Source organism: Canis lupus, chromosome 23 (assembly GCF_011100685.1).
Source record: "Canis lupus familiaris isolate Mischka breed German Shepherd chromosome 23, alternate assembly UU_Cfam_GSD_1.0, whole genome shotgun sequence".
Taxonomy (NCBI): domain Eukaryota; kingdom Metazoa; phylum Chordata; class Mammalia; order Carnivora; family Canidae; genus Canis; species Canis lupus.
Genome location: NC_049244.1, coordinates 13283481 through 13301767, shown reverse-complemented (window position 1 = coordinate 13301767; position 18287 = coordinate 13283481). Strand labels below are relative to the sequence as shown.

Genomic DNA, 18287 nt, shown 5'->3' with positions numbered 1-18287 from the left:
AAGTACCCAGCTTATGCTAGTTTAGTAAATGTTGAATCATCCCATGTAATTTATCTTTGTTTAAAATTCCTGTTTAGAATGCACCTTTAGTATGATATATGTAAGTCATACATTTCTGTTCTACATGGTCAAATCCTTATTTTAGTTCCGTTTGTCAAAAAACATTGCAGGTAACATGTGTGCCCATTTAATGATTGATTTTTGTTTTTAACAATTATGTTTAGTTTCCATCTTTTAGTAATACTTAATTTTTAATTCTTAAGGTGTTGTGTTATAAACCCATATGCTAGAGTTGTGAAGAAAAAACCTAACTTTTTTCCTAATACCACATTATCTAAGTTCCTTGATATTTCTAATCTATCAAATACACTTGAGGGTATTTTTACATTTTTTTAAAGAGTGCTATTATAAAATGAATTAATAAAAAAAATTTGGTTTTAAATTAGACAACTAGTTCAGTAAAACTTTTTGTCTCTAAAATGTTTTCCGAAGGATAGACTATAATCTGTTGATGATAATTTGTTTCTCTTCCCTCTTCCCCATTGTTTGTCTTTTTTGTTACTTCCTATATGGCCCAGTAAACCTACCAATAAACAATTTATTGATTGGGCCTGCCTTTTGATATAATATGAAAAGGGCTCAGGCCCAGATCTAATTAAAGGCATAAGCAAATGATGTATAAATGAATGAAACTAACATTTAGACATGTTTTAAGAGATCAGCCTGTGGATCACCAAAAAGTTTGAGGGAAAGAAAACCCTGGTTGTAGACCGTTATTCTGATGAGGTTAAAATACTAGGTCAGATTTTTAGAAGTCATACTTAATTAACTGTTTTAGAATCTCAGGGCATTTCAGGAGCTATTTGTCCTATCCTTTCCTCTTCCCTCACCTGCCTTTGTGTCATCTTGTTAAGAAAGGTATGGCAATATGATATCTTACTGGATGGGGTATTTCTACTATTAATAAGTCCAAAATATGTGTAGCTTGTTGATACAAACAACGAGATGCTAAGCAAAACTGCAGAAAATTCTATTTGAGCAAAGATTTTTGTATTAAAAGTCAGAGCCAGCACTTTTATAACTGGCTTTAGATAAGTCTTCCAATTTTAGAAGTGGCATATTGGTTTTAGTTTTACCAGTGTGGACCAGATTTATTTCCAGTTTCTAAGTTACATTGGAATATACTTTTAAGCAAGAAGGGGTGAGGGGATAGGAACCATATTTACAGTCAAAGGAAATTTCTTCATCTAAAAGGAACTCCTCCTGTTTTATTAAATTTTAAACAATATTAACTTTTTAAATACCAGGTATGCAAAAATACACATTCCAATTATTGCATCAGTGTCTGAACATCAACCTACGACTTGGGTATCTTTCTTCTTTGATCTACATATTCTTGTGTGTACCTTCCCAGCAGGCCTATGGTTCTGCATTAAAAATATCAACGATGAAAGAGTATTTGGTAAGAGATTTTTAATAAATACTTTGATTTGAAACAATTTTCTTTATTGAGGATATCACTTTAAAAAAGTTTTGTTTTTCTTTGCTGGAGTCGTTGCATATTCAAGATAAATTTCCTCTCTCAATTTGTGTGTTTAGCCAAGAAAAATTCAGTGAATTTGCATTATATATACTCATATTAAAATGTTTTAAATTAATTTAGAACTATTATATAAATTTTCAATTGGGTAGAGATTTTCTGAGAGATTGTTATAGTCTGTGGCTGAGAATTGGAAATTATAACTTTGTTGACTATATTGTCTTCATTTTCTGAATTAGCTTTATTAAGTAGGAAGAAGTTTGTAGCGGCAATCATTGTCCAGATTTCAGTATAAAGTTATTTTGTAATGGAGTAAGAATCACCTTTAAGTTAATACCCGCTTCACTGTTAGATTTGTGTATGTATATTTCCACCTAAAAAGGTGATGAGACAAACTATTTTAAAGCCAAGTGGTTAGGATTTTACATTCATGATACAAGTAGATGAAATAAGCAGACTAAAGACCTTTACATGATAAAGTCATCGCAAGAAGTATATTGTGGCTGTTTTGCAGGTGTTAAAACCTGAAACTTTAAAAAGGTTTGGAACATGCACAGGGTCATAAAACCAAATAATTTGTAGTACCAGGACTGAACTTCTATAAGTATGATGCATGAACCATTAGTGACACTCAAGTTACTATTCCAGAGTAAAGTCAGGGGAGAAAAATAGCACCTGCATGAGTTATAGCCAGGGATGATAATCATTCTCGTTCTGTTGATATAGATCAATGGAATTTGGATAAGGTTGTGTTAATATTCTGTTATTCAGAAGGATTTAGCTTAAACGTTTTGCCCACCTCATTAGGCAGCATTCCCAATCCCAGATATATACCCAAGAGAGGTGAGTGTGTACGTTTAACAAGGGATATGTTTAAGAATATACATAGCAACTTTATCCGTAATAGCCCCTAAATAGAAACATTCCAGAGGTTATCAGCAATATAATAAATTTTGATGTATTTGTATAGTGTAGTATATAAAACACAGCATTTAATAAAAGAATAGCATGAGTAAATAAGCCAGTACAAAAGAGAACACTTTGATATAATTTCATTTTAAGAAGTTCAAGAATAAAAAAAACCCAAATTAATGCTTTAGAAGTTCAAATAGTGATTACCTTTTTTTAATAGGAGCAGAGGTAGCTGTTGACTGGGAAAAGGCATGAAGTTTCCTTTTGAAGGAGATATACAGATGTTCTGTATTTTGATATGGGTGGTAATTACATAGATCTGTATTATGTAAAAATTCATTGAGCTGATCATCTATATGGTACAATCTACGGTCAAGAAAAAAAAAATTAGTTTCAAATGAGAGAAGAGCTCTGATGACTATTGACTTTGTAAAGTCAAACAGCCTTCAGCCACAATTGGTGGAGCCTTTAGTATTAAAAATTACTTTAAAAAATTTTAAGTTTCTTGGCAGTAAGTTTACAAGTTCCCCTTTTGGTTAATAAGTTATATTCTTCTCATCCCATTCTCACTTTAACGCAGGCTTTATACCAGATGTTTGCATTGACTTTTCATAGACTGTTTGATTCTGTAAACTTACTGTGCCTAATAATATAATTCACCCAATATGTTTAGTCTGTCAGCTATGGATTTCCTAATATGTGATGCTATTGACAAATGCTAAATTGTCATTTTTCCCATAATAATTAAGTTTGAATCATGATACATTTACCTAAAACTGTTGATATGTAGTATTTAGTCAACTTATAATTTCTAAATATGACTATTAAGTCAGTTGGTCTGTATTATCAATTTAAAACAATTAGCTCTTTTATGAGATGTTTGTTTCTTTTTAGCTTTGGTTTATAATGTGGTATTAAACATTGAGCTCAGTTTTCTGTGGACATTTTCTGAAGTGTTATAAGAGAACTTGTCTTTGCAGTTGCTCTGTATGCAATCAGTGCTGTCTATTTTGCTGGAGTGATGGTGCGGCTGATGTTGACTTTGACTCCGGTCGTCTGTATGCTGTCGGCAATTGCGTTCTCAAATGTTTTTGAGCACTATTTGGGGGATGACATGAAAAGGGAAAACCCACCTGTGGAAGACAGCAGTGATGAGGATGATAAAAGAAACCCAGGAAATTTGTATGATAAGGTGGGAATCTAAGTAAGACCTTTAATATTTTGATGTGCTTTATTTTTCTACCATGGTAAGAACTATACATATTAAGAAAAATGATTAAACAGGGATTTAGACCACCTGTGACATTTCTAGTTGGTCTTTATTGTTTGCCTCAAAATTTGGGTCCTATTTGGTCTTTTGATCTTTTAGCTTAGAATAAGAAAATATAATGTAATCAGAGAAGGGATTCTCATTTCTTATTGGTCAAGTTTTATCTGAAACCTCTCTACTTTTGAGAGTAACAACCTTGTGCTCTACTTAATTATGCAAAATTTAGCACTATAAGCCCTTTTGAAACGATGTGCACAAGCATACTAATCCTTTAGGTCCATATTCAGTGTAAACTTTTTAAATATTTGGTTGATTAAAAGTAAAATAAAGGGAATAAAGTACCTTTTAAAAAACAAGCCTCTTGGTGACGTGAGTAATAAGTTGATTAAGCGTCTCTTGATTTGGCTCAGATCATGTTTTCTTGATTTGGCTCAGATCATGATCTCAGGGTCATGAGATTGAGCCCTCCCTCAGGCTCCACACTGGTGAAGAGTGATTAAGATTCTCTCTCTCCTTCTGCCTCGCCCCTCCTTCACTTACGTGAATGTGCACATACAATGTCTCACTCTTAGGAAAAAAAAAAGCTTTAGCAACAGATAGCTGGCCAATATTACTGTAATTCACTTTTAACCTCTCACATAACACAGCAGGGTAATATTTGGTGCAGGTATAGAAAAGACTTGTAACAGCACATGTCTTGAATGATATATTTTTTAATCCTATGTTGTTTTTTATTTTCATGGAGGGGGCAACCTTTTATGAAAAAATATGAAATATGTCACAAAATTGCATATCATCCTTGTGTAGGGGACATATTAAACTTCACTATTTGAATATTAACTAGGTTTTAAAATACCAACCAATAAGCAATGAAAATTCCTGGTATAAATATCAACTTTGAAATTCTTCCTTTCCTTATTACAAGTCCAAGAGAATTCATACATCTTTGTGTTAATAAAGCATGTTCTTGCTTTTGTGGTGGTTATGTTTTGTTATGTGGTTTTTTAAACGAGCCTTGCAGTTTAGAACCTATGACTCTGTTTTTTTAGTTTTGGGTGAGATTTTGTTATTGCTGTTTACAAAAATGTAATCTTAACCAATCTGTTATTTTGAGGCTTTGGTAATTAGAAGATTATGATAATGGAGGTTTTTCCTATACTAAAGTCCAGGTCTGAATTATAGATGGACATTGCCATTTTCAGGATGACAAATGTAGATTTTATATAAGAAAGGTTGCCAAAATGAGACAATTTGGTTATCTCCTTTGTCTTTGTTTTGTTTTTTTTTTTTCCCTTTGTATTTAAATAAAACCTAAGGGTACCTGGGTTTGAAAGTTTCTTACTAAAGATACTATGCTCTGTGATCAGCTCCTGAATTGGATATAGTCCCAGAAATCCTTCTTATTCACATTTGATTTTAGAATCTACCTTGATAATTTTTAGAAAACATTGTATCACTCACACAAGAATACCTATGGTTATACATTTTCCTTCTTAAAGAATTAAATTTAACATTCTCACATTTTTCCTGAATGTCTTAGTGAAGGAAGTGAAATAATGAGTTTGTTTAACCAGTTTTTCTATCTTCAGGCAGGTAAAGTGAGGAAACATGTAACTGAACAGGAAAAAACTGAAGAAGGATTAGGTCCTAATATAAAAAGCATTGTCACCATGTTGATGCTGATGCTGCTGATGATGTTTGCAGTTCACTGTACCTGGGTCACAAGCAATGCCTACTCCAGTCCAAGTGTGGTCCTGGCCTCTTATAATCATGATGGGTAAGAAAGTAACTTAGCTATAAGATTTTTTACCAACCCTTTTTTTCTTTCTGAAAAGATAGAATGATATGTGTGAGGTTCTACATTTGAATCCACCATGTTTTTCTTTTACCTCCCCAATGACACTTCTTCCCCAGCTTCCACTTCACTTGAATGCTTGTTATACTTGCAGAGAATATCAGACCCCACCCCAGAACTACTAAACCAGAATCCGCTTTTTTTTCAAGATAGGTGATTTGTGTGCATATTACAGTTTAATAAAAAAATACTAACCCAGCTCTTTTTGTGTGTCTTCCTCCCCCCTACTGTTGAGGCTTTAAAATGTGAAATTATTTAATGGTTTTATCCCCTCAAGGTTTTAAGTGATCCTCTTCACATTTAAGATCTTATTTTTAAAAATATTCTGATTCCTTTCAGCACCAGGAATATCTTAGATGATTTTAGAGAAGCTTACTTTTGGCTAAGGCAAAATACAGATGAACATGCCCGAGTAATGTCTTGGTGGGATTATGGATATCAGATAGCTGGAATGGCTAATAGAACTACTCTGGTGGATAATAACACCTGGAATAACAGCCACATAGCACTGGTAAGAATTTGATAAAAGATTAAAAATTATAAATTTTTATTTACTACTTAGTAAGCAGGTTTCACTTTGGTTTTGAGTAGGGGAAATGTGGGTAAAAGTACTGTTTGCTGAATTCTCAAAATGGTATTTCACACATTCAATAAAGTAAATGCAAGCTATGCTTATATACTTTGTTTTTAAGAATGGTATATACTTATTTAAATATTCAGAATTGTAGGCTGATTTCTGGCACATCACATGACAAATTTAGCTCACTGAAGAATTAGGCAAAATCTGAAACTTTTAAAGTATTGTTTAACTTGTATTTTCCATTATTAAATTAAAAATATTTGTAAGTATATAAAGCCAAATGTACTGCATTTTATGGGCATGTAAATTATGTTCACTCTATTAAGTAAGTAATTTGCATAAATTAAGGTAATCGCGTCTCTATTAAAGATTTTAAATAGATAATGGATATTAACCAAATGAGTTCTAGTTGTATTAGTGTTGTAGCTAATCATCTGGTAGACTGAGAAGAATATATTTGTACCAGCTATATCACTGGTCATTCCTGGCCTTGAGGTTATGAGAAATTGCGTTTCTTTTCTTGCCTGCTTTGGAACTTAATTAGTAGCACAATATTAGAACATGTATTCAGATGGTGACATTTCTGCTATAATTGGTTATAGTAAGTGAGGTGGTTCTAGATGCTGGTAAATTTGTTGAATTCGTAGCAAATCATCTCTTTAGAAAGAATTCCAATGTAAATCAAACTCTTGAGGTACATTCTGTCCGATATACATTCATTTTTATTTATAGTGTACCGTGGGAATGAGTACACACTTTGTCATTTTTTATTCTATAGGTGGGAAAAGCTATGTCTTCAAATGAATCAGCAGCCTATAAAATCATGAGGAGTCTGGATGTAGATTATGTTTTGGTTATTTTTGGAGGAGTTATTGGCTATTCTGGTGATGACATCAACAAGTTTCTCTGGATGGTTAGGATAGCTGAAGGAGAACATCCAAAAGACATTCGGGTAAGAAACGAGGTCATTCTACACATATAAAAGACAGTTCCAGTGTCCGAGGAATTTTCTTATCTTGCTAATTGTATCTCGTCTTTTTCTCATCATCTTTTCCCCTAAATTAGTCCCTCACTCCGACTTTACTATTTATTAAAGATATACTATGAGCATTTTTCCAGGTTTAAAATTTTTGAAGTTTGGGACAGCTGGGTGGCTCAGTGGTTGAGCCATCTGCCTTTGACTCAGGGCATGATCCTGGGGTCTGGGATCAAGTCCCACATTGGGCTCCTGCAGAGAGCCTGCTTCTCTCTCTACCTATGTCTCTGCCTCTGGCTCTCTCTGTCTCTCATGAATAAATAAAATCTTAAAAAAATAAAATAAAAATTATGAAGTTCATTGATACTTCTATTCTCCCCTGTGAAACTGTTCCCTCTCAAGACTCTATTTTTCTCCATTACAGCCTTTCAGTTCTGCCCTTTCTTTCCATTTATATTGCTTCTACTCTGACACTAACCCTTATGATTGTAAACCTAAAATAGCACAGTATTGCTAACCAAATTGCTGTCTTTGCCTTAATCTTGTTTCCTATGCTTCTCTAACATGACATTGATTATGTCATTTTCCAGCTTAAAAGCCTTCAGTAGATAAACGGCCTTGAAGTCAGAGAGATAGGAGTTAGAACTAAAACCCTGCCTCTATCAGCTTGGTGCAGTGGGCAGCTTGTTTTTGGCCAGTCGGCTACCTGGTTGAAACACTAGGTTTGATTCTTGGTTCTGGTGTTATAATGGTGATTAAGGTAGCATAAAATTGTCACTAATGGGGAGGCCAGGAATAATTGATTTGTGGTGCTGTTATGAAAATTTGTTAGTGATATAGATGAAGCTCAACCTAAGAGTTGATATGAAATAATCTCTGTAATGAAGTAGTGGTATATTATCCAAACTCCTTAGCTTGGAGTATAAACCCCTTCATACTTTATTTTTCTTTACTGACCTCTTGTCTCTCTGTCAGTTTTTTTCCATCTGTCAATCTACTCTAGCCCATGAAATTTACCTTGTGGTTTCTTTCTTTTACTTATGTGTTGTTACCTGTGTTTATATACTCTTCTCTTTCTTGGAATACTTTCCCTACCACAGATTTATCCACTCTCCAGAAGCTCTTCTGGTGCACCTGTGTGTTTTATTCATCATCAAATCACATGCAGCCTGTTTTGTTAATAGATTCTAGGATATCTCTTCCCCTGAGTTATGAGCTCATAGAGGATGGGCACCCAGCATTGTGGTTACATGGTAACCACAAAAGGACAAAAGATAAGAGTAACATTCATCACCACCAGAATAAAAGAAACTTTGGGGAAAATGTGTGTCGTGTGATAGGGATGAAGTAAAGTTCCCAACTTTCTGTTCACATGTAATGCTGTGATGTTTTCCTTTAACTATGATTTTAAAACACTACTTCATTGTATTAAATTAATCTTAATTTAATTTTTCCAGTATGTGATTTTCATTTGTGGATTTGCTTTCGCAGTGTTAAAATTGTGACATATGATAGATCTAGTTACCATGCTTTTTAAATTAAGTATTCTTTGCACTTTGAGAATAGATAATGCATTCACATGGTTCAAATAATAAGATACAGGGGCGCCTGGGTTGCTCAGTCAGGTTAGCATCTGCCTTTCTGCCCAGGTTATGATCTCAGGGTCCTGCAGTCAAGCCCTGCATCTGGCTCCCTGCTGAGTGGGAAGTCTGTTTCTCCCTGTCTAGCTCCTCCCACTATTCTCTCTCTCTTTCTCTCTCTCTCTCTCTCAAATAAATCTGCTTGTTTGTTTTTTAAGGTTTTTAAATTATTTGAGAGAGACAGCATGAGTGAACATTGGGGAGGGGGAGAATAAGAAGCAGGCTTCCTGCTGAGCAGGGAGCCTGATGAGGGGCTTGATCCAGGACCCTAGGATCAGATACTTAGGCAGATACTTAACCAGCTGAGCCACCCAAGCACCCCTAAATAAAATCTTTTTTAAAAAGTAAATATAAATATATAAAGAGATACACAATAAACATTTACCCCCTTCCCCAAGAAAAGAAAAAAAAAGGCCCATGTTTTATATTCTTATAATTCTTATTCTAGCAGGTAACTAGTAGCAAAACATACACTTTGTTTTTGCTTTATTCACTTCATACAATATCTTGGAGATCTTCCGGTCTTAGACTATATGGAGAGCCTTCTTCGTTCCTTTATTGCATATCTGCACAGTGGTTGGTTGGTTGTGTGTGTGTGCCGTGATTTTTTAACCTTTTCTTCTTGATGGATATTTAGGTTTTTAGTCTTATAAATAGTGGTGTAATAACTTTCTACACTCATTATTTTGCCCTTATATAAATATCTCTATAGGATAAATTCCTAGACAAATTTCTATCTATATTGCCACATTGGCCCTCTTAGAGGGTAATTTATAAATTTTACATAATCCCAATAGAAAATACCAGTTTTTTTAGAAATTTCTCCTCCCCAGCCAAAGAACTGATTATTTAGAGTTCAAATGGCATAATAAATAACTTTTAGGAAAACTGAAAAGGTTTAATGGAATTAAGGATGGAGCAGTTGGAAGGGGCTAGCTTACCTGGGTGTTAAACCATGGTGTTGGGACCATTTCTTTTAAATAATGAGATTTTATAGCATGGTTTAAAATCTGCCCTCCCTCATCCAACTTGTTCTTTTCTTGTGTTTTCTTTTCTTTTCTTTTCTTTTCTTTTCTTTTCTTTTCTTTTCTTTTCTTTTCTTTTCTTTTCTTTTCTTTTCTTTTTTCTTTTCTTTTCTTTTCTTTTTAGATTTTATTTATTTATTCATAAGAGACAACACACAGAGAGGCAGAGACATAGGCAGAGGGAGAAGCAGGCTCCATGCAGGAAGCCCGATGTGGGACTTGATCCTGGGATTCCAGGATCATGCCCTGAGCCGAAGGCAGGTGCTCAACCGCTGAGCCACCCAGGCATCCCATTTCTTGTGTTTTCTTAGATGCTCTTTGTTTCTTATTTATAAATGATTTCTAGACTCAGCTTTAAAAAAAATACCCATGATAGTTTTTGCAGGTTTCTTTTAGGGATCATGTTAAATTTATAAATTAATCTTCTAACACCATATATATATATTTTTTAATACCATATTTTTTTTGAGATAACTAAATAATGGCTTTTTGAAGATACCTCAAAAGCTACTTCTTAGGGGGAAATGAATGGGGGGAAAGCTGGTAGCTTTAAATGTGTTGGATTGAACTGACACAGAAACTTGATTTCTTTTCTTGTAGGAAAGTGACTATTTCACCCCACAAGGAGAATTCCGTGTAGACAAAGCAGGATCCCCCACATTGTTGAATTGCCTTATGTATAAAATGTCATACTACAGATTTGGAGAAATGCAGGTTGGTTACATCAGTTTTCCTATAATCTTTATTCAAAGTAATATTTTTAAAGCAGTCTTGTTTGCCTCTAAAAGCAGGATAATGAATGTTTTAGTTGTGCTGTGAAGAAAAATACATTATCTGAAGATTCCCCACCTCCTTAAATTTAGATTTCTGGAACTACTATGTAAAAAGTTAGGGGGAAATATTTTTAGAACAAAGATTTCTTTCCAAAATACTAATTAGCACTAGGCTCAAATTCAGCCTTTGCTTGCCATGTTACTTTTTGACCTCATGCTTTTGGAAGATATTTTTCTGCAGGGAAGAGGTCTTCTAGGGAGGAATCCATGTGATCTTAAGTGGGTAGGCTACTTTGCTGTTAGGTGGGGGAAAGCCTGAAATTGAAGAGTCGAGTTATATAGTCACTTCAGATATTCTCTCTCCCTGTTCTGTTTCACAGGGACTATCAGGGTAAGAGTTTGCTAGAATAGTAGAATGATGTGCGTACAAAAGTTTAAGGATCCACCTAGTGAGTGAACGTGCAGACATGAGACAAAAAGAAAACAGTGGACTTCCTGCCATAATACCTGGGTTTTAGGTCTGGCTTTGTCAGAGTATGTAACCCTTGGACAAGTCACATCCTCCCTGGACTCATTTTTGTCCTTATCTGTATATAATGATATTGGACTGGTAGTTTCTGGCATTCTTGATAGCTCTTCGATTACATGACTGTAGTACCAAGTTACACCTTCATACTAAGATTTCAGTGAAGACTGTCTGATTTCATGTTGCTTTCTGGTTGACACTAGAAGGCAGAGGAAAAATTGCTTGTTGAACTTTAAACAGGTCAAGATAATGTTTCATTATTATTCATTTGGAATTACTCTATAGGTGGCTTTTTTTTTGTGTGCAGTTGGCAACACTATTACATTAGTGTCAGGTGTACAAGGTAGTAATTCCACAAGTTTAGACATCGTGTTTACAAGTATAGCTACCATCTGTCACCATATAATGCTATTATAACCATTGACTATATTATCTATATTCTGTAGGTGACAATAATTTTTAAAAAATAGACAATAATTTTACTACAAGATTTAAGGTTTTGTGTTTTGATTTTCTTTGAAGGCAGCTGCATGGTCTCTAAGCTCAAGAAAAAGCACTTAAATAATTATCTATCTCAGAAAATGAATCAAAGATGAGTTTCTCTGGTCATTAATGATAGCATCAAAAGACTTTTTCATGTGTGTGTCCTTAATTAAGAGTTTCAAGTCATGCTTCTGGCATGCGTTCATTTTGACACCTTCCCTATTCAAGAATAATAAATGTTTAAGACACGAATACAACTTTTCTATTGTTGTAGATATGCGAGAACAAGTTATTCCCTCATTAGTGTTTATTATGGTTTTGTTTTAAAGTTGAATATGCTTATGCTCTATGTGAACATAAACATAGTCTGAGAGAACTTCTTAAAATCTCCCTTCCCCCCATTTTTTCCTTTTTTCATTCCTCATAAATCCTCCCGTGGTTTGGCTTTTCTAACTTCCTTTATAGTTTCCACTTTCTGGTTGTAGTATCACTGCTTACTTGTGCATTTATTTAAGAAATAACACTGGGGAGATAAAGCCACACTCTGAATAAGATAAAGTCATCATGCAGCTTACCTCCTGGTGGAGGATACAGGTAATTTTAAAAATAAATAAAAAATGTTAGCAGTGAATGCTATAGAATAAAAGATAAGGAAACAGTGGAGGAGACTTCTCAACCACCAATTTCAAGAAAATAATTCCTTGAATAGATGGTGTTTGGGCTAAGACCAAAGGATAGAAAGGAGACAGCCTAGCGGAAGAGCTGAATGAAGAACTTTCGGGTTGAGAGAATAGATAGCACAAGGCCCTGAAACAGAAAAGACGTCCCTCTGTTTCTCTATATACCTAGAAAAAGGGATTTGATGGATTTCCTTTGGTTGGCTGTTTTTGGTTTTTTATGCCTGCAGGCTGCTCATCTACTCCTAAGGGTTCAGTGAAATTCTAATTCTGCTGTATTTAATTTCACTCTTCCTGATTTCTTCCTATCTAGTTAGCAGCATATGAGAAATGTTACGATATATTGCTCTGATTCTGTTTCCTAGTTTAAAGGGAGAGAGTTGTACTCTGATTATACCATTTACTATCTTCTAATACTGAATGTTTTCCAAAATAGTTAACATCTACTACTGTCACTTTTGCAGCTGGATTTTCGTACACCCCCAGGTTTTGATCGAACACGTAATGCTGAGATTGGAAACAAAGACATTAAGTTCAAACATTTGGAGGAAGCCTTTACATCAGAACACTGGCTTGTGAGGATATATAAAGTGAAAGCACCTGATAACAGGGAGACACTAGACCATAAACCTCGAGTCACCAACATTTTCCCAAAACAGAAGTATTTGTCAAAGAAGGTGGGTGCCAAGGGAAGTCATATCTATGAAAAGTGTAGCTCAGAGTTGGTAGTTGGTTGGTTGATCTGAAAAAGTTACTAAAGATTACTAATTTTCTTTTGCCCCATCTGTGTAGACTAGCTTATATACAAAGTTAAGAATCAAGCTAGCCAACTAGGGCCATTCCTTTCAAACTGAGCACTTGAAATATCCCAAGCAACAGTCTTTAATGCATAGCATGTGGTTATCAGTGAACCAAGCTGGGATTTTCCAGAGGCATTCTGGCTTTTTAGTTTGGGTCATTCCCATTAGTAAGACTTATTGAAGGTAAGATATGTCTGAGGCCATCACTTTCTGAACTTTTGTGAAAGTAAAAATGTGATTGATTTTTCATCTTTTGGTTAAAGCACGTTTATATTGCACTTTCATGTTCCATTCTCAGTATGTTGCTACTTTATTATTTATTAAGTAAAAACCAAAGTTGAGGGGGCACCTGGGTGTCTCAGTTAGTTAAGCATCTGCCTTCAGCTCAGGTCATGCTATTGGGGTCCCTGCTTGTGTTCTCTTTCTCTTTCTCTCTGTCTCAAATAAATAAACATCTTTAAAAACAACAACTAAGTTTGAATTCGATTGGTAGAGTCTTGAATTTAAAAAAATCATTTAGGGCAGCCTGGGTGGCTCAGTGGTTTAGCACGCCTTCAGCCCAGGGCATGATCCTGGAGACCCAGGATCAAGTCCCACGTCGGGCTCCCTGCGTGGAGTGGAGCCTGCTTCTCCCTCTACGTGTGTCTCTGCCTCTCTCTCTCTCTCTCTCTCTCTTTCTGTGTTTCTCATGAATAAATAAATAAAATCTTTAAATAAATAAAAATCATTTATCTTAAGACAACTATTTTTAAGTGTAATTATCATGACAAAGCTTGTAGACAGGAATTATGAAGATGAGACTATTCTAGTCCTTTGTAATAAATATTTAATAAGAAATGAAGTATTTTATTGAAGGCCATTATTGCTCACTTAAGCCAAATAGATCTAATCTTTGCTATAATAGGCAACTAAAAATGAGTATTTATATAGGTTTCTCTCTGTGGGAGATGGGAAATAATGAGCAGTCAGGTAAAATACTAGGATTGTATTTTAAGGTACTTATGATACTAACTATTAGACTCATTTCAGTCTTAAGTCTTGAAAGATGCTTAGGTTTACATTGCTCGGATGAGTATTTTAAAATCACTAAAGCAGTTGTCTTTCCCTTTGCATTACTTAAATATATTCAAAGTAAAGATTATTTCAATGTGTATTATAAAATTATTAGGAACTTTTTAAATTAATACTTTCTCTCAGATATAGATCACCAACCATATCTAGACTGTAGACTAATATATTTAAATGTGTTACATGGAGCTGACATGCATGTGTTAGTCATATCAAATTCACTTAACAGCCTTTATTTACATGAAATGGCAAATCAAATGACCTAATTTTTCATTACCATGTGGGAGGAGAAACTGGTGAGTTACATCAGTGTAAGAGTCAGAACAGATGCTGCTAGTCTCAAGGCAGTCAGTCCTGAGACATCTAAGCCCAGTTAAAGTCTACCCTGAGAAGTACATTGAACTTGCTGTCTAACTGATGATAGTGAATTTTCTTAATCTGACCTCTTCTGTCAAACCATCATTTCCCCCCAAATCAATAAATAAATGGATAAATATTAGTCTGCCTTGTGTGCCCAAAACATGTTCTAGTAGCCAACAACATGGAGTTTTGAATTTCAAGTTTCCATGTCTTTATGTTCTGCTTTATACCAGCACTAGAGGAATATTTGCTTTCCTCTCCCTACCCTAGTTTTTACTTCTGGGGCTGTGTAGTCAGTCATTTGAGAACTTACTCCTGCCACTACAAAGCTGACAAGGCTGAGGCACTATGAATTGTAGTTCAGGGCTGGAGAAAAGACTTTTTGGCATGGTTCACTGAGAGTCTAGTTACATACTTGACAAACCTGGGGCATTTTACATGATCTTATAGAAAAGGTTTCATGTTAGAATCTTCAGATAATAAGGAAACTAACTCCTTGACCTGGTTTGAATTTTTTTAAATTATGCCCTCTGGTATTTTTTACTTTTCTGCCCTTGTAAATCAGTAATAAAGTAAAATAAATTATGGGCAAGTTAGCAGTAGCTAATTTTTGTAACCTTAAAAAGGACTGCATTTTGCCTTGTATTCTTGTGCCTGTTAGAAAAAACTATAAATTGTTTTAAACCTAATATAAATTACATGATAGAGCATTTACTCTAATAAGTTTCTGAAACCATCTCCAGGAGTTGTATTTGTCTTCAACCTCTTCTGACTTCTAAGTGCTTTAAATTACTTGTTTGCAAAAAATATTTGCTGTTTTCAGTATCTGTGGATGTGTTAGAGTGTCAGACACATGTGTCTATATGATTTGTCTTCTAAGATGCTAAAATAGCAAACATTTTTGCAGTAAGTTCTACCACCACATTTGTAGTGATTTATCTTAGACCAAAAAACATCTGTTGAAAGTACTTTAGTGGGACCCTGAAGTGTTCAGAAAAATGTTATTTTTTTTAAAGATCTATGAAACTCAAAGAATGTTACAGCTTTTTTTTTTTTTCGGTGTTTGGTATTTGTTTTGTTTTTCATTTTTTAAGTTCTTATTTTTCTACCTAAATTGGGAAAATGTGCCAAGTAATTTTATTTCCTTTCATTTTTATAGATAGGTACAATCACCCTCAACTTACATGTAACAAAAGTTACTGAGTTTTAATTTGTATTTCTGATACTATTAAATCAGTATTTCTGATACTAATTCTTGGAGGCTAAATCAAGAGCCGCATTAACATTTCCTGATTCCTTAGTCTAGTGTTATATTGTCATGCTGGAAATGTGAGTAATTATTGCAGCTAAGCATTTAGTGGTTGAGAGGGAAGGTAGGAGTTCATTTACCTGGTGGTGAGGAATATATGAAAGGCTTTTAAGGAATGCTCCGGTATTGTTTTCATCTTAGTTAGGGACCTCGTTCAATTTACCTTGGATCTCTCAGCATATTTAACATAGAACGATTATTGGGCCTCATTGATTGTTCAAGCAGTCCAGCCATAGGAAGAACTCTAAAGGCTTGTTAACGACAGTTCGCATCACAATGCTTTAAACCATGTGTGTATATATTTTTTAATCTATGGTAAACCTACACTAATCTCATGTGTTCTGTTTTCTTTTTTAGACTACAAAGAGGAAGCGTGGCTACATTAAAAATAAGCTAGTTTTTAAGAAAGGCAAGAAAATATCTAAGAAGACTGTTTAAATATACTGTTCTGGTTCCTAACTTGAAGCAGTTGTCTTTGTGAGAACCGGTCTTTGCCTTTAGCTCATGTCATGTTTCACAACAGAGGGTACAGAACCATCACTGGTCCAGATTAATGTACAAAATTCTCTGGCAACGCCTGATTTAAAAAATAAAATTGGCTTATTGAGAACAGCTATTTTCTATTTGTAATGTGAAGCAAGACAGAGCACTGCTGTAAATGTCTAACAGCAGATTTTTTTTATTGGTACATATTATCCTTCAAATCTGAGAATTTGGACTAATTGCACCAAAGAACCCTCTAATTTGGTCCCTGGCACATGCATACTTGTCAATGTTTTTATTTTTTACAAGACCTACATTTTATTTGAATTACCCAAATAGCAATATGTAAAATACAAATGACAAATGTGATGTTTCTTGATCCAGTAAACTAGTACAGGTCTGAGAAAGAGGTATTAGAAAAATAATTATACTTCCTTGAACTATATTTATTTTCATGTTTCTCCAATGCATAGAATGTTTCATCAAATGTACATTTTCTATTGCTTACTACTTGCTCTGTCAAAGAAGAAGCTGCTGTTTCAAAGATGGACCTCTGAGTAACTAATTGATGCAAATAGTTTTTTATGTTGACGCATTGCTGCTGTTAGCAGTTGTTTTCACTAGGTACTTACAGAGCAGATCTCATGCATTGTTCATTCAAGGGCTAAATTTATATCCTTTGGAAGGCATGGCAACTGCACAGAATGTTGCTTACCAGGATAAGTTTTGGTATCACTGAGATTAGCACTATGTTTACATGCAAAAGATTAAGGAAAAAAACCCTTAAAGTGGACAGGTATCCAAAGTTCCTTATCTGTGACTCTTCAAAATGACAAAGGATTTGTAAACTTTGCCTGGATTTCTCTCATTTTTTAATAGTTTCATTCATCACAATGATTTTATCCTCTGCTCCATTTTTTTTAAATCCCTGAAGCATTTGATGAAACACTCTTTAATGCTATATGCATTTTCTTACTTTTATTAAAAATGTGACAATTGTCAAAAATGCACTAAAATATAAATGGAGATTGAACATGTTCATTTTCCAGCTTATAGGCAACTTTATATAGACTTGAAAATTTTCTCCAGTTGTTTAGTAAAAGTGAAAGAGAAAGGGTTTTTCCTGCCACAGGATATAACTTTTTTTTATATAAACAAGCATAACTTACCACTGCTTTTGGTGGAAAAGTGCAGAATAGTATGTACCTTTTATGAAGAAGAGTGTAATTTACAATATTCAGTGAGAATGTTACTGCTGATTCTTTTCCAAAGTGTAGAATATTCTTTGATTTATAGAATTCATTTTGACCCAGATGATGGTTCTTTTACAGACCAATAAAATGGCTGAACATTTTCACAAATAAAGTGTAACTAAATCTGGATTTCTGATACCTTGTCATTTGGGGGATTTTATTTTACTTTTGTTGCTTTAAACTTCAATGCAGAGAAGTTATTGACTGTAGGGGAAATAAAGTTAATTCAAATTTTGTGTTAAGTGTTGTCTTTTATAAATATTTTTGAAAGGAGTTAGAGTACTGAACACATAATTCCTTCCTTGTTCACTTTTACAAAGATTTTAGAGAATATGTAGAATAGTAGTCCTCTCTCCTTGTTTGTGGTTTGGCTTTCCTCAGTTTCAGTTTCCCGCAGTCAACCGTGATCCAGAAGCAAATGATTCTCCTTACGATGCATCTTTAGAAGGTCAGTAGTAGCCTAACACAAATCACAATGCCTACGTCATTCACCTCACTTCATTGCATAGGTATTTTATTATCTCGCATCATCACAGGAAGAAAGGTGAGTATAATATAATAAGATATTGAAAGAAAGAGACCGCATTCACATTAACTTTTATTACAGTAGATTTTTGTCATTCTGTTTTATGTTAATCACTGTGCCTAATTTATAAATTAAACTTTATATGTATTATGTGTAGGAAAATATAGAATATATAGGGTTGGGTACTGTCTGCATGGGTACTGTCTGTATCCACTGGGGGTCTTAGAACAT

General features: G+C 34.3%; 1 protein-coding gene and 1 pseudogene across 2 annotated transcripts in view; one reads left to right on the top strand and one right to left on the bottom strand.

Annotated features, from left to right (window-relative positions):
- STT3B (STT3 oligosaccharyltransferase complex catalytic subunit B) overlaps positions 1–17772 on the top strand; it is a 106724-nt gene extending 88952 nt beyond the window's left edge. For both annotated transcript variants that reach the window (XM_038570618.1, XM_038570619.1), the window contains exons 9-16: positions 1308–1462; positions 3433–3644; positions 5312–5499; positions 5917–6088; positions 6936–7109; positions 10399–10512; positions 12722–12934; positions 16152–17772. In XM_038570618.1, the coding sequence (XP_038426546.1) occupies positions 1308–1462; positions 3433–3644; positions 5312–5499; positions 5917–6088; positions 6936–7109; positions 10399–10512; positions 12722–12934; positions 16152–16232 (1309 nt within the window). In that variant the 3' untranslated portion in view covers positions 16233–17772. The remainder of the gene's footprint in view (positions 1–1307; positions 1463–3432; positions 3645–5311; positions 5500–5916; positions 6089–6935; positions 7110–10398; positions 10513–12721; positions 12935–16151) is intronic.
- Positions 4485–4582, bottom strand: LOC119865508 (annotated as a pseudogene).
- Positions 17773–18287: the final 515 nt, after the last annotated feature.